At 33.4% G+C, this 14,445-nt stretch overlaps 1 protein-coding gene across 4 annotated transcripts in view; it reads left to right on the top strand.

The window, feature by feature from the left end:
• LOC140784121 (protein SHOOT GRAVITROPISM 6) overlaps positions 1 to 14,445 on the top strand; it is a 68,148-nt gene that overhangs the window by 26,833 nt on the left and 26,870 nt on the right. For all 4 annotated transcript variants that reach the window (XR_012108220.1, XR_012108221.1, XM_073131338.1 and 1 more), the window contains 4 exons: positions 10,102 to 10,183; positions 11,686 to 11,831; positions 11,948 to 12,028; positions 12,120 to 12,220. Coding sequence is in view for 2 of the 4 variants with exons in the window: in XM_073131338.1 (XP_072987439.1) it covers positions 10,102 to 10,183; positions 11,686 to 11,831; positions 11,948 to 12,028; positions 12,120 to 12,220 (410 nt within the window). In the remaining 2 variants the exon portion in view is untranslated. The remainder of the gene's footprint in view (positions 1 to 10,101; positions 10,184 to 11,685; positions 11,832 to 11,947; positions 12,029 to 12,119; positions 12,221 to 14,445) is intronic.

The following is a 14,445-nucleotide window of genomic DNA, read 5'->3' as shown; positions in this document are numbered from 1 at the left end:
GCATCTCAATATACTTGAGATACACGAAGCCTTATCAATACTTTCTACGTGTACGATGGCAAAATAAATAAATAAAATAAAAATCTGCTTTATTAAATTTTAAAACTAATTGCAATAACATAAAATAATGTTAATGTTTTTGAGTCTCTAAACTAAATAAATAAAACTTCTAATCTAAAATATAAAATCTAAAGAGCGGAAGAGTAAATAGGAGAATCCTAAGTGGAGGTGGAGTCCGGGTACATCTCGCTCAGTCGCCCCGCTGACTATTACTTGAGATAGATAAATAAATACAAAAAAAAATAGAATCCATGAGCCAACAACTATAGCTCAGTGAATAGAATCCACTCGAAAACCAAATAAAATTCTACATTATATTAATGCTGAAAAAGATTAAACTAACAACAACAATATCCATAATAATTGCAATAAGCATGCTCTTTAAATAATAACAATGATAACGATAGAGAGAGAGTCACAACTTGTAATCTTGCATGGTTCCAACATATTAATATTTTTTTAATATTTATACTGTCATATGTCTCAATGGGTCTAAACTCTGTGGATCCACATCAACTAGAAGTCACCTCGAGATGACGCTCGGGACTTTTCTTCCTAGCCGATCCAGTTAGGGTCATTAGAGGGTATCACCCTGTGATCAACACACTCTGTCTTTTCCTCTAATCGTTGAGAAAAGTTAGAGCCACCTAGGAATTTTTTTCATTCATCCTAGGACTGTTTCCTAACCCCGCTAGAGTCACCTAAGAAAGTCACCGCAGTGATATAATTTAAGACTTTCCCCTGGACTTTCAGATAGACTTGAGTCACCACGGAAAATCATAAATGATTTATATCGGGACTGTTCTCTAAGTCGTACCAATACTAGTCTCATTTTTTTTTTTCACAAATTTCAATATTTGCACGAAGTATGGTGATGCACTGAGTATAATGATTAAATGCACACAGAAAATATAACAATTAAATTTTTGCACGTACGGATAAAATAAATAGATTTGCACACAGGAATTGTAACAATTAACTTTTTGCACGTAAAAGTGAAATAAATAATTTGCACACAGAAAATTTACATGGTCTGACAAAGGTATGAAATATAATAAAATAAATATGTGAGTGAACCTACTCACCTGAGTCTAGGTAAGACAACCGAAATCTCAAATCTCTAGCTCACGTACTAAAAATCACTACCGGGAAGAAGTGTGGTGATCCCAATTTCCTCCGGCGATGCTCCGGCGATCCGATCCCACAGCGACGACTCCGACGGTGAGAAAAGAAAGATAACGATGGAGGAGAAGAAGGCTGGAGGAGGGGGTTGAGGAGAGAGAGAGGATTATGGTTAAATTTATAGATTAGAAGAGGATCAAATCTAATCCTATTCGGATTAGATGAAATCCCCTCTTTTCCGCGCCTCGTCGCGTGCTGGAGAGGGAGAGGGGAGGGGCTGCACGTGCAGAGCACGTGCACCCTTCTCTCTCAACCCCCAAATAATTTTTTTTTTTTTTTTTTGGTTCTGACACTCTACAACCTATGGATAGTCTTTATTGCATTTGCCGGTAGCATGCCATCTATCATCGGTAATTTGCCATAGTAGATCACCTCTAGTTGATGGCTCTTTGTTGGCATTATATATGGCTAGCTATCAACACAACAACTCATGTTAGTCATTATATCTGTGGGCTTACTTATTAGTTATGAGAATAACTTGAATGCTTTTTTACTTAAGGAATAACGTCAATTCTAGGATAGATATTCTTATTTGTTATTCCCAAAATAAGATTTTTATTTCCAGAATAACTATTCTTATACTCACTTGCATTCTTAAATAAAGGTATAACAATTACTTTTGATGTGATATAAAGTGAAAGAAAATATAAGAAAAATGTATTTTGTTTTTTATGAAATTACCATGAATACCATTTGATTTGATATAAAGGAGGTTGATGGCATAAATATAAATGGTAAATTACTAATTTAGTTTGTGTGGTATAAGATATAATTTTGATGAATAGTATTTGTAAACTGGAATGTGGTTATTATGTTATTCAGTTGTTGTTCTGGAACAAGGAGTTGTATTCCATAGTAAGAGAAAAGTTATTCCTGAAGTGAACGGAAGCTAAATGGTTTTGCATCGTTATTGTAGAAACCAAGTTTCCAAAAATTGGGATTGGTCTTCTGAAAAAAACAATACGTATCGACTGTATCGTTTGCCTGGATCGGATAAGACTTTCTTTAATTACGTAAATTCTAAATATTATTTAAAAATACAGAAAAATTCTAAAAATTTAGAAAAATGACGAAAAATAAGAAAATAAAGAAAAAAGTATCTACAAGGGTGAAATTTAGATATTTGCAGCCTGTTGAAGTAAGGAACCATGGCATATATGTTTGGAAAAGATTGCATTTTGAGAGATTTGAAAAAAGCATTATGGTGCAGTAAAATCTGAAAAGAAGAATAGATTAGAGAGAGAGCGAGTGAAAAAAAAATCAAACAAAGAAAGAACTATGGTGCAGTGAAGCAGAAGAAAAGAGAAGAAAAAGGAGACAAAGTGTTAGAAATAAAAAAAAACTAAGAGAAAAATTAAAAAAAAAATTATTTGAGTTTGTCGGAGTTAGTTTGAACTTTTATATTGATGTTAGTTTGAATTTTTATATTGATGTTATATTTTTATCGTCGTCTCAACATTTTTTTGAGTCAAATTAGTTTCTTTAGAGGCAACAAAGGATTTATCTTTGTCTCAACATCTAGCCCTATATGGCAATTTAAATCTTAGCATTGGGTAGGGGTGTAAACGAGTTGAGATTGATTGAGCCTAGCTCTGATCAAGCTTGGATTGAAATTTAATTTCGTGCCTGTCTTTATGATCAAGCTTGAATTGAAATAATTTCAATTCGAGCTTATTTTGAACTCGAGCCAATTTCGAGCTTAAACGAGTTGCTCGATTAGCAATTTCAAGCCTTATCAATTCAAACTATTTTTGAGCCTGAGCAAGCTTGAATTGATTTAGGCTTGAATCAAGCTGGAAATAAAATCTAATTCAATTATAAAGATATAAATATTACCAAAATATAAATTACAAGCAATAAAGATAAATGGGTTAGAAAACTATAAGCAACCAAAATAAAAATTATAATCAATAAGGATAATTGTGTCAGAAAACTACAAGTAACCAAAATATAAATTACAAACGATAAAGATAATTGTGTCAGGAAATAAGCAACTAAAATATAAATTACAAGCACCATTTCAATTGTATAAGAAAGTTAAATTAAACAAAAGTATTTCTACTAAATTGAGATAGGAACATAGTTCTTTATTGAACAAATCTAACATCCCTCAATATCATCAAAAGCAGCAAATACAACTTCACTTCGAAGTTCCAACTTCTCTAACAATAAATCATCATTGTGAATCTCTTCTATCTTGATCAATCAACCAAGATAAATGTATCACATTAATACAAACCAAGTATAAAAGTAAAACTAATGTATGAATCAAGATAAATGTATCATACCACTTCATCTTGCATTTCCAAGGAACACAAGCTCAACACATGAAACCACCTATTATAATGGTAAGAAAAATTTAGTAAGACAATATTGATACTATAATAAATAAGAAATAGTAATCAATTTAACAAGAAAATAATTCATACCATACAAACATAGATTATCAATCCAAAGACTTTGGAAGTTTTACAAAAACATTTTCCATGGTATAAGAGTTAAATCAAAAGAAAGTATCAAATTTTAACTAGTAAAGAATAAAATGATAGATACACATACATTAGTGCAATTGATTTGCATATTTATGGACTCCCAAATCCAATTTCCTCCACATACTAGTGCCTCTACTACATCAGGATTTAGAGAACTACGAAAATCATTAAGAACTCTTCCTCCCACACTAAAAGCAGACTCAGACGAGACAGTAGTAACTGGAATAGAAAGGATATCACATGCCATCTTTGAAAGAGTGGAAAACTTTAGAACATTAATTTTCACCACTTGAGAGTATCAAATTTAGTTGTCGTATCATCATAATCAAGCATCCAAATTTGCACCTCCAAATATGTATTTAAATCAAGAATCCTAAAAACATTAATTAGGTTGAATGTGATGATCCTAAAAACATTTGAAACTTTGCTCTGCCTTTTCCTTTTACTTTTAATCTAGATGATACAACACCACCACTTGATTCCCTCTCATTTGTTGAACAAACAGATGCATCTTCAACAATTCTACTTGATGATTTTTCAAGCACATAAGTATTATAAATATCATATAAACCTTCCAAATATTTTCGCCTCAAAAGTAGAATATATCTTAGGAAAACAATATTCTACAAGCTTCAGTTTGAGACAAGGGTCTAATATTGGTGCTATTGCCATTAACATGTTGCAATCTTCCCAATATTTGTCAAATTTCTTTTTCATCTCCATGGCCATATTCTTCAAAAAGAGAACCTCACTTTTAGATGCAATGTTAAGTGACTCTTTTATCTTCCACACTTTAGACAAAAAAAGATTAGCTGTCGGATATAAACTTCCAAAAAATATGTTAGTGACATCATAAAATATTTGAAGAAATTCACACTATTTTGGCCTTTTCCTAATCCTCCTCAGAAGGAAGTCATTTATAGTTTGCATACTTAGTTGCATACTATTGGAAAACATTTTTATAAACCAATGCATGTTCTAGCATAATATAGGTCGAATTCCATCGAGTAGTAACATCCAAAGCCAACCCTTTGAAAGTAGTAATAGATAATTGTTTTGCAATTTCTTCGAATCTGTGAAGGCGTGAAGGAGATTTCTTCAAATAGGTGACACTGCATCTAATGTTTTCAATATCATCTTTAATAGCATGTATCCCATCCTGAAAAATCAAATTATTCAAGATATGTGCACAACACCTAATATGAAAAATGTGTCCTCTAAAGAATAATTTTCCTCTAGCTTGAAAGTTCTCCATTATGGCTTTAACAGTAGTATCATTAGAGGAGGCATTATCCAAAGTAATACTTACTACCAAGGATGGCCGTGCCGGTCGGCACTTGCCGTGCCAGTAGAGGCACGACACTTGGCACGAGGTGTGCCAGTGGCACACCCCTGTGCCGAGTTGTGTCGAGCCATGCCGACCGGCACGGGGGCGTGCCGATCCGTGCCGTTCGGCATAGCCCGGTGCCGTTCGGCACAGCCTTGTGCCGGTCATGTGCCAATGTAGAAATATTTTTTTTAAAATTTTTCTATTTTCATCAATCTTTATCAAATCAATTTTACTTTATTTTCTTAACAAACATGATATGACATGTAGAACCCATTTTTTAAACATTTTTTTATTTCCATTAGTTAACTTTTGTCATTTGTCATTTTTGAAATGATAACTTATTTGTCATTTTTTAAAATTGGAATGACAATTCATTTGATAGACCTAGACAACCATAAAACCGAATTTATCAGAGACAGAAGAAAGGAAAGGGACCATTTCAAGCTCAATATGATTATAGTCAAATGAGGGAAAGACTTGAGTCTATAGATAGCAGGACATCAGGAGAGGTGTGCTCATAGGATGATATGAGTTCATCATTATTACCATCATATCAATCACACCCGCCAGAGCCACAACACTCTTATTATACTCCATATCCACAATCTGCATATGCTTATGGTGTGCCTGTGCCAGTTGTTCCTATGAATATTCAATATCCATAACATATTATCGAAGAATTATAAAATTCTTATTTCTATGAAGACTATGTGAGACGTTATAATGAGTAATATTATCAGTGGATAAGTTTTGAAGAATATATGGATAAGTTTTAAAGAATATCGGTAGTATTTAACACAACATTCCCGTGTTATTCTTGTACCAGCAAATGAAGTATTTGATTCTCCTCGTCATTCTACGTTCAACTAGATATTAGTTTTAATTATTGAACTATTATCAATTATGTATTGAATGTTATTATGTGTTCAATTATATTATGGAGTATTCAATCATATTATGGAGTGTTTAATCATTAATATTAATTTTAATGAATGTATTCAATCATATTGTAAAATATAACTGTTTTATCTTTAATAAAATATGTTATTTACAAAAATAATCTAAAGATAAAACATTGTAATGTAGTTTTTAAATTTTAATACATATATTTAGACAAAAAAAAAATCAAAGATTGACATACCAAAGACCCAAAAACATCTTTAAATATCATAAATAAAAAAATTATAAATGTGTGCCACTGACATAGGGGGCATGCCACTAGCACGGGTGGCACGGCACGGCACGTGCCACTGGCACGGCCATCACTGCTTACTACCTTGTTTTCTATACCCCAACTAATTAGACATTCAATTATAGCATCTGCAACAGCAACACCAGTGTCCGGAGGTTCTAATTGGCAAAAATTAGTCACACTTTTATGTAGTTTCTAATCAGAATCAATGAAATGAGCAGTCAAAGACATATAGTCGACATTTTGATTTGATGTCCATAAATCTGATATCAAACTGAGTTTGCTAATACCTTTAAAGTATCTTTTCAACTCTTGCTTTTCAGTCTCAAATACTTTAGTGACATCATTCCTAATTGTATTTCTAGACACCCTCTCATAACGTTGATTTAGAAATTTGAATAAAATATCAAACCAATTATGTTCCACCATTGAATGGATACTCATGTACCATAATCATTTTGGCTATAATCTCCCTTATTAAAGTTTGATTATATCCAAATGCAAGCAACTTTAGATATTGTTCTTCTGCACTAGAAACCACATTATTGGTAGAAGCAGAAGGGAATGAAAGAACCTTTTGTTTCTTACCCAACAATCCAGTGCAATCTTTTGTGTGTTTCTTCAGATGTGTAGTGGTACCTTGTTTAGGCATGAAATGCTTTGATGGGCAAGTCAAACGTTGAAGTTTTTCTACTTCTACTCCTTTCTCCATTACCTTTACCTTTATAAATTTGCCATACTTCAGAAGTTCTACCCTTTTTCTGTGTAACATTATTATTTCCCCCTTCAGTTTGTGTTTCAACACTAGGTATAATATCACTTGTTTCTGATTGTTGAGATAACAATTGAGAAGACAATAATTCATGCGACATTCTACATACATTCAGAACAAGTATAGATTACTACACAAAGGTAAGTAAGCATTTAGAGATCACTAACAATTAATAGCTTTAGAGTCTTAGAGATCACTGAAAATTAACAGCATTTAGAGGAGATCATGACAATACGAATAAATCCTACAAGACATCAAGATCAAGAAACAAAAAGGTGGAGTTCAGATCTGATACCTTTAGATGCATCAGTGAAAGGTATCAACTATCAAGTACTAGAAGTAGCCAACTAGAATTAGTATTCAGTTTGCCCACATCAATTTTAACCAATCAAAAACACACAAGTCTACAAGAGTACAAAGTGGAACTCCACTCATACAACACCAATCACTTTTACCTAGACCACCAACAAAGAGAGAACAATCTAAACCACTTCGAATAATTCCAATCAACCTCAAAATCCAATCTTTCTTGATGAACAAGCAACAAACTGCAAAACCCAATAGCAAAATCCCTCAAAAACTTCACCTTCATCAATCTACGACAGATCCAACATTCCAAAGTGGAAAACAAGCAAAAAAAGTAGCCGACGGCAACACAGTTTCGAAAAAAACCCCCTGAAAAGATATATATATATATATATTTGAGCCTTATCGAGCTGGCTCGGGATCAAGCTTGGCTCGAATTTAATTTCTAGTCTAGCTTCAATGATCAAGCTCGGCTCAGCCTATTTTCGAGCCGAGCTCGAGCTGGCTCGATTATTTTGACAGCCCTAGCATTGGGTTTCAGTCGTCATAGTCACAGTTTAAAGCAACTTCCCTCATTGCTTTTTTTTTCCCTTTTTCTTTGGGTTTAATTCATCACTGTTTGTTGTGGCTTGTAGTAGTTTGCATAGTTTTGTGATCCTCAAAAGTCAAAACCATTCAAACTGTTATGTATCCTCTTTTTTTTTGCCTTCACCAAACCATTGTCAGCCTCCTATCAACCTTCTAGATATTTATGACTTAGTTATAGGGATTATGAACTTCTTTCCATTATGCACTTATCCATTACCTTTTACTAGCCAGTTTGACTCAGATTGTACCTTTTACTAATCAATACTGACTCAGATTGTACTTGACTAATGCTATGGTCCTATCTTACTTCCCATTTTGGCAAAGTATATTTTGAATATATACTGACAATATTCATACCAGAGCTTCGTACTGATGCTTTTCGCCATTACTTGCCTCCTCCGGGCGCTTCGCATTAGTGAATCGCTGCTAGGATATGAGAGGAGGGTGTTGTTGTTACGATTGCCCTCGAGGATGATGATCGTCTATCAGATTTGTTAATCTAGACATAACTCAACATAGAAATTGTGAAGACAATAAGAATTGATCCAACCGTTGGAACGATATGAGATTCGATGGCCGAGATGTGCGTTCGTACTAAGTAATTTAGTACAAACTATAGAATGGATTGTCATTTTGAGTTTTCCTTTCTGGAGATAGAGGTGGTAAGTAATATAAGAGAATAGGTTTGCTGCACTTTCAGTGGACGAGATCTATTTTGATTATGACAAAGATACTTTCTTCTTATTCATTCGAACGAAGCGGATCAGAAAGGTTGGGGCAAAGGATGCACTTCGGTTAGAGCAAAGCCGAATCATATTGTTCCTCTAGTAGTTAGGAATCTAATGCAACTAGGATTAACCTTGGCCGTAGACGAGAGCTCGGGTTGGATTCCGAGGAAGTGGAAGGAGGAAGGAGAAGTTGGCTCAAGCCTAAATGTAAAACAAGTTTCAATAATCAATAATTCCAAGTTGGCTGCTTTCCACATATTTGGAGGCTAACCAATCATCCAAAAACCCTAAACAAATCCTGTTATGACTCAACTTATCCATCGCACTTGCTAGAAGTCATTTTATTTTCCTAAAACATGAAAAAAAATGATACAATTTGAAGCGGTTTGATCATGTCCAATATGTATTTAAATCAAGAATCGCAATAATTGTGCAGCACCCCATCATGCCACGTGTTGGTATGGCATTAGCACGACAATCCTTGCCTTTAGCAGTTCGTGGCTATTGACACTAAGGACATAGGAGCACAGTTCCCTAACTCGGTTGATCCCGAGTGGGATCGATCAATAGGATTGTGATCGACCATTACCGATCCCGATCCTCCTTAGTTGCTTTTTTTTTCAAGTTTTAAGTTTTTATCCTATATCTTTAACACACTCTCCTCCTATGATCCTATCCCTCACATTTCATCGAGCTCATTCGATGGTTGATCTGGCTATTTAGCATGCCAGTGAATTCGGGTCAGGGTTTTTTTTTTTTTTCTTATTTCTCTTCTCTCTTTCTCATCCACTCTTTTAACTCCTATTTTCTAACTATTGCAGAACAATAATGAAGAGAGAGATCTTTCTTTTTACTATTGTTTTATAGTAGTAATTTGAGCATAAAAATTTGTCAAATTCAAGTCGGAATTAATTATAGTTTTAAGTGAGTTTTTTCTTTGATTTTTAGGCTTCACATGTGACTAAATTTATTTTCTTATTTTTTTTGTTATTTTTTCTAAATTTTTTAGAAATTTTCTTGCATTTTTAAATAATATTTAGAATTTTACGTAATTAAAAAATAGTACAATACGATATGGGCGGCCGATGCATCCGATACAACTAATATGTATCTTTTTTTTTTAGCGGCCGATCTCGATCTTAATACTAAGTTTCAGAACCTTACATAGAAAGAGTTTGTAATATTTGATGTACTGTCTTACACATTTACTAATGTTTGTAATCTTTGATGTACTGACTTACGCATTTACTAATGAACTTATCTGGAGTAGCTACCGAGCCACTGGCTAGGTAATATGCATAGAAAGTAACTTGATATTTTTATTGATCTGTTCCCTAATCAATGCAGATAATGCTAATCCCTGTTTAGCTAGTATGCTGTTAGTTTTCGTATACTCGTGATGAATATATGTGATTGGTTATTTGATTTCACATTTATCTATTTCTACCCAGGGAACCAACATGCTCTCAAGGCTACTTCATGTGCAACATCCCACTGCAAAGCAAGCTGTCATTACTGCAATTGATCTACTAGGTGATCTTCTCTTTTGATCTTTAAAACAATAATTATTAAGTTTTGGTTCTTTGGAGTATATTATTCCACAATTTATGGAATATAAAGAGGGTCATGCTCGTGTGCATTGTTATGGCTTATTATTTTGCATCTGTCTTCCAGATTTACTTGTTCTTTTGATGTCTAAACTAAGGCTAGACCAGTGAAAACAATCTGTTATTAACCCTGATATGCAGGCTGTTGCATTATTTGAACCTACATCATCCAGAAAGCAATTAAAGTTTCATCAGTTAATTTTTTCTAGTGGATTGATCATTGTCAGAAGGTAACTTAGAGATTGGGTGTTAGGCAAGATATGAGATGGAATTTTTTTAAAAATATGCCAATTTTTTATGCATTTGCACAAACGCTTGCCTAGGTGTGATTTAGTTAACATCAGGTTTAGTACTCAAGAAATGGCTATTTACAGGAAAAAAGGCTGTTTTAGTAATAGCAAGATTGGGCTCTTAAAACTTAATATGTTTATTTTTTTATAATAGATGCACACATTTTTATAATGAAATGTATAATTTATATAAGAGATGCACGCAAGGACCTATTTTTACTATTTTGAAAATTAAAGGGTTTTTTTTTTGTTTGCAAATACCCCCTTAAGAAAACATCATGATCCATTGATGTAGGAGAAATTGGAAGTTCACACTCAATGTGAAGGAAAGCACTTCTGCTCTCTTTGAGCTCTCCACACAGTGGCACATCACCAGCCTTGCCATAGTTCTCTTCTCATTCGGGAAGGGGAAGGGTTCGCTTTGCAATTCTTGAGACAAACTAAGCACATCGTGCAAGTTAAGCATATCCACAAAAGAAAAGGCATAAATTTAGTGATATAGTTAGAGGACAAGTAGCCATATATGGTAGGCCCTTTGTTGCAATTATGAAAAGCCCCATTGAAGAGAACTTATGCTTGACACCTTGTTCTTATGCCCTGTGAAGTGCATCTGAATCGACATTATTGGCTTCTAGAGTGAATGCATCATTTCACCTAGAGTGGAGTTGATGAGAGCGGTTCTGGTGGATGGAGTTCTAATTGATCGTTATGTTATTGCTTGTAAATGTGGACAAACGGTTGTGAAGATTGAAGATCTCCTCATCAGCAAGTAGAATTATTTTCTTTATTATGAAATTGAGAGAGCATTCACCTGTTATTGTTGATAGTCTTTCTCAAAACTTGTTTTAGGAAATTTTTCTTAATTATAAACTTTGCACTGGGTATGCTGCTGCCTGCTAAGTAAGCCCTGTCTCATGAATTGAAGGCAAGATGTTGGTGCTTGAGACCATGTTGAGGAGTTCTCTTCTACTGTTGTCTTAGCTGTATCGATCACCTAGTAGCCCCGCAAGCTTGTCTTTCTGTCCTATGGCTCTTTTTGAGAGGGGTTCCTGTCTATAGAGTTTAGAAGAACTGAAGCATTACAATGCTGTGCTTCATGTTAGTATAGGGTGTCTGATATCTCTTTTGCCTTCTGCAGGCCGGGCTGTAATTAATGCTGCTGAAATGGGTGTGTCCTTCCCGCTAAAACGAAGAGACCAGATGCTCGATTATGTGTTGACTTTAATGGGTAGAGATGAGAGCGATGATATCACTGATTCAAGCGATGAGCTTCTTCGTACTCAAGTATATGTGCACCTTGATTCATCTTAAACTATATTATCTCATTTGTTCAATCACATATTTGAAACTCTTTTGACATCCTCTCTTTTGTTTTCTGCTTTCTATGTACTCTTCTTCAGAGTCTTGCTTTAAGTGCTTGCACTACTTTAGTTTCACTAGAACCAAGATTACCAATGGAAACGAGAAACCGTGTAATGAAGGTAATCCTTTCCCAACTCTCCTTGTCAAAAATGGTAGAGCTTGTTTATATTTCTGCCATGAAATGCTAATGATATGTCATTGCCTTATCAGGCCACTTTAGGTTTTTTTGCATTGCCAAATGAGCCTTCAGAGATTGTTGAACCACTCATATGCAACCTTGTTACTCTGTTATGTGCCATTCTTCTAACAAGGTAATACTTTTTGTATTTCTTCAGAGTAACCTATGCTAAAATGTCCTTCCATAAGCGCTTCATCAGAAGTATGTTCTATTTCTTTTTTGAAATGCCATATCTATGATATCAAGATCTTTATTCCATGTAGTTATGAAACTTTAGGTCCAGTTTGGTGCCATATTAGATTAATAGTTCTCTTTCTTTTGCTAAGATATCCAACTAATTAAAATGTCTAGTTAATGTTATATAAATGATTTCAGTGTCACTGTCATCAGGTAGAGCCCAACTGGTGCCACTGCTGTCCTTGCCCTGCAACCCTAGCCAACAGCAGAGAGAAAGGTCAAGAGGATCAGATGCCAGATTATCTCTTGCTCTGCTCTCGACTAGGTTTGTAGGGCGGCAAGGGCATCAACATCAATAGCTAGATTTCTTTCTCTTTCTCTCTATTTCCTTCGGGTTTTGCGATTCAATGTGGAATCTAATGCTGACAAGCCATTGACACAAGATGTGCCACACAGCAGGTACAGTGTTGGGCGGCACATAGATACTTGATAGTTGATACTATGTTACTAAATTTGATAATTTATAGCAAGCCTATTAGTGACAAGCTTTTTTGAATTGGTTGTAACAGAAATAAGTTTCTACATTTTAATCAGCCAGTTAAAAGTATAACAGTTTTTATGGTCTTTACTCTTTACTACATATATTAGTCATGTTTGGTTTTAGACTTTGAGGTTATTAGACAGCTAATCTGAGAATAGGAAGAAATATCACAATAACCTCCGGCATTGAAGGGTTTGGAGAGAGCATGTTGTGTGCAATCTACCTCATTACTTTCCATGAAGAAACACCATAATCATTTTATTTCACCATTTTACTTTGTATTTATAGTATCATACTTGGAGTTCTTCATTCGGTCTGATTCTAGGTTCTTTTGCCAATTTTATGTGGTTAATATTTTTTTAATTGCTTTTTGTATCTGATTAATATATTTTCTTTTCCATGATTTCAAATGTCATCCAAAATGCTTCATTTTCTTAGGGTTGAAAGAAAACTTCAAAGTTGGGATTATGCTCTTTTCTTTTGGGATATCAGAAGATTCTTTTGTTCGAGTTTCTTATTATGAAATATATTCTTGTAAATTCTACAAGTTCTGCAGCATTTTGTTTGATATGGATTCAGATATCATCTTTCCATCTTTCATATGTTTCCATTGCATGGACGAGGGTCTAGAAGTTTCTTACCACTTTGTTAGTATGATGAAAGCCAATGTACGACCTACAGTTAGCTTTTAAATACTTCTCTTTGTTCACAACTAGATTGGAAATCTGATCAGTAGTTCCTTTTTTGGAGTTAATTCCTATTTCTAGCTTTTAAGATCAATATCTTTGCAAAATAATATTATTAATAATATTAAAATATTTACACTTTCATATGTTTTATTTTAGCTTAAAACATGAGATTATTGATAACATTATATTAATTTTTTTCTAAATTTTTTTTTATTATATAAAAGGAAGATTGAATTAGCTTAATACATAGTTTAAATAGTAAATATATTATTTTATCTAATATTATATTTTTGATGTTATTAGTGCATATTAAAATTATTTTAATAGTAGGATAATTTATAAAAAATATTTTATCAATTAAATACTATATTATTAATGATTTTATAATATTTATATTTATAAAAATAATGCTTTTTAAAATGTGCATATTTTTATGAAATATTAAGTTATTGATATTTATGCTGTTTAAAATGAATTTTATTTATTGTGTAAAATAAAAACATATGAGAAGAGGAGTGAGAAATTATAATAATATGTTTTGAGAAAGAAGAGAGAGAAGTAATGAATTATGATAAGATGTTTAAAAGAAGTTGTAGTCAAATTAAGAGTGAATTAGTAATTCGGTTAGTGTGTAGTATTAAATATAATTTTAATAGATAGTATTTATATTCTGAAATATGATTATTTTGATATTTAGCTGTTATTTTGAAATAAGAGGTTTCATTCTAGAACAAGGACTTTTGTTATTCCTGAAGTGAATGAGAGCTAAGAATATAAGCCATGTGCTTCTAAACAACTGTTTGACGTGTTTCCATATAGATTAATTCATTCTAATGTGCAATGGTTTCTTATGTACAATGGTTCTTTAAGGGATTGATCAGTGATGATATCATGATACACATGATACACTGGTATTTCGAGTTTGATTAGAATTTCTGTGTTTTCTTATAG

This window comes from Typha latifolia, chromosome 3 (genome assembly GCF_019914945.1).
Source record: "Typha latifolia isolate L0001 chromosome 3, TyphaL0001v2, whole genome shotgun sequence".
In the NCBI taxonomy this organism is placed as follows: Eukaryota; Viridiplantae; Streptophyta; class Magnoliopsida; order Poales; family Typhaceae; genus Typha; species Typha latifolia.
The sequence above is the reverse complement of the archived record's forward strand: the minus strand, read 5'-3'. Positions and strand labels throughout refer to the sequence as shown.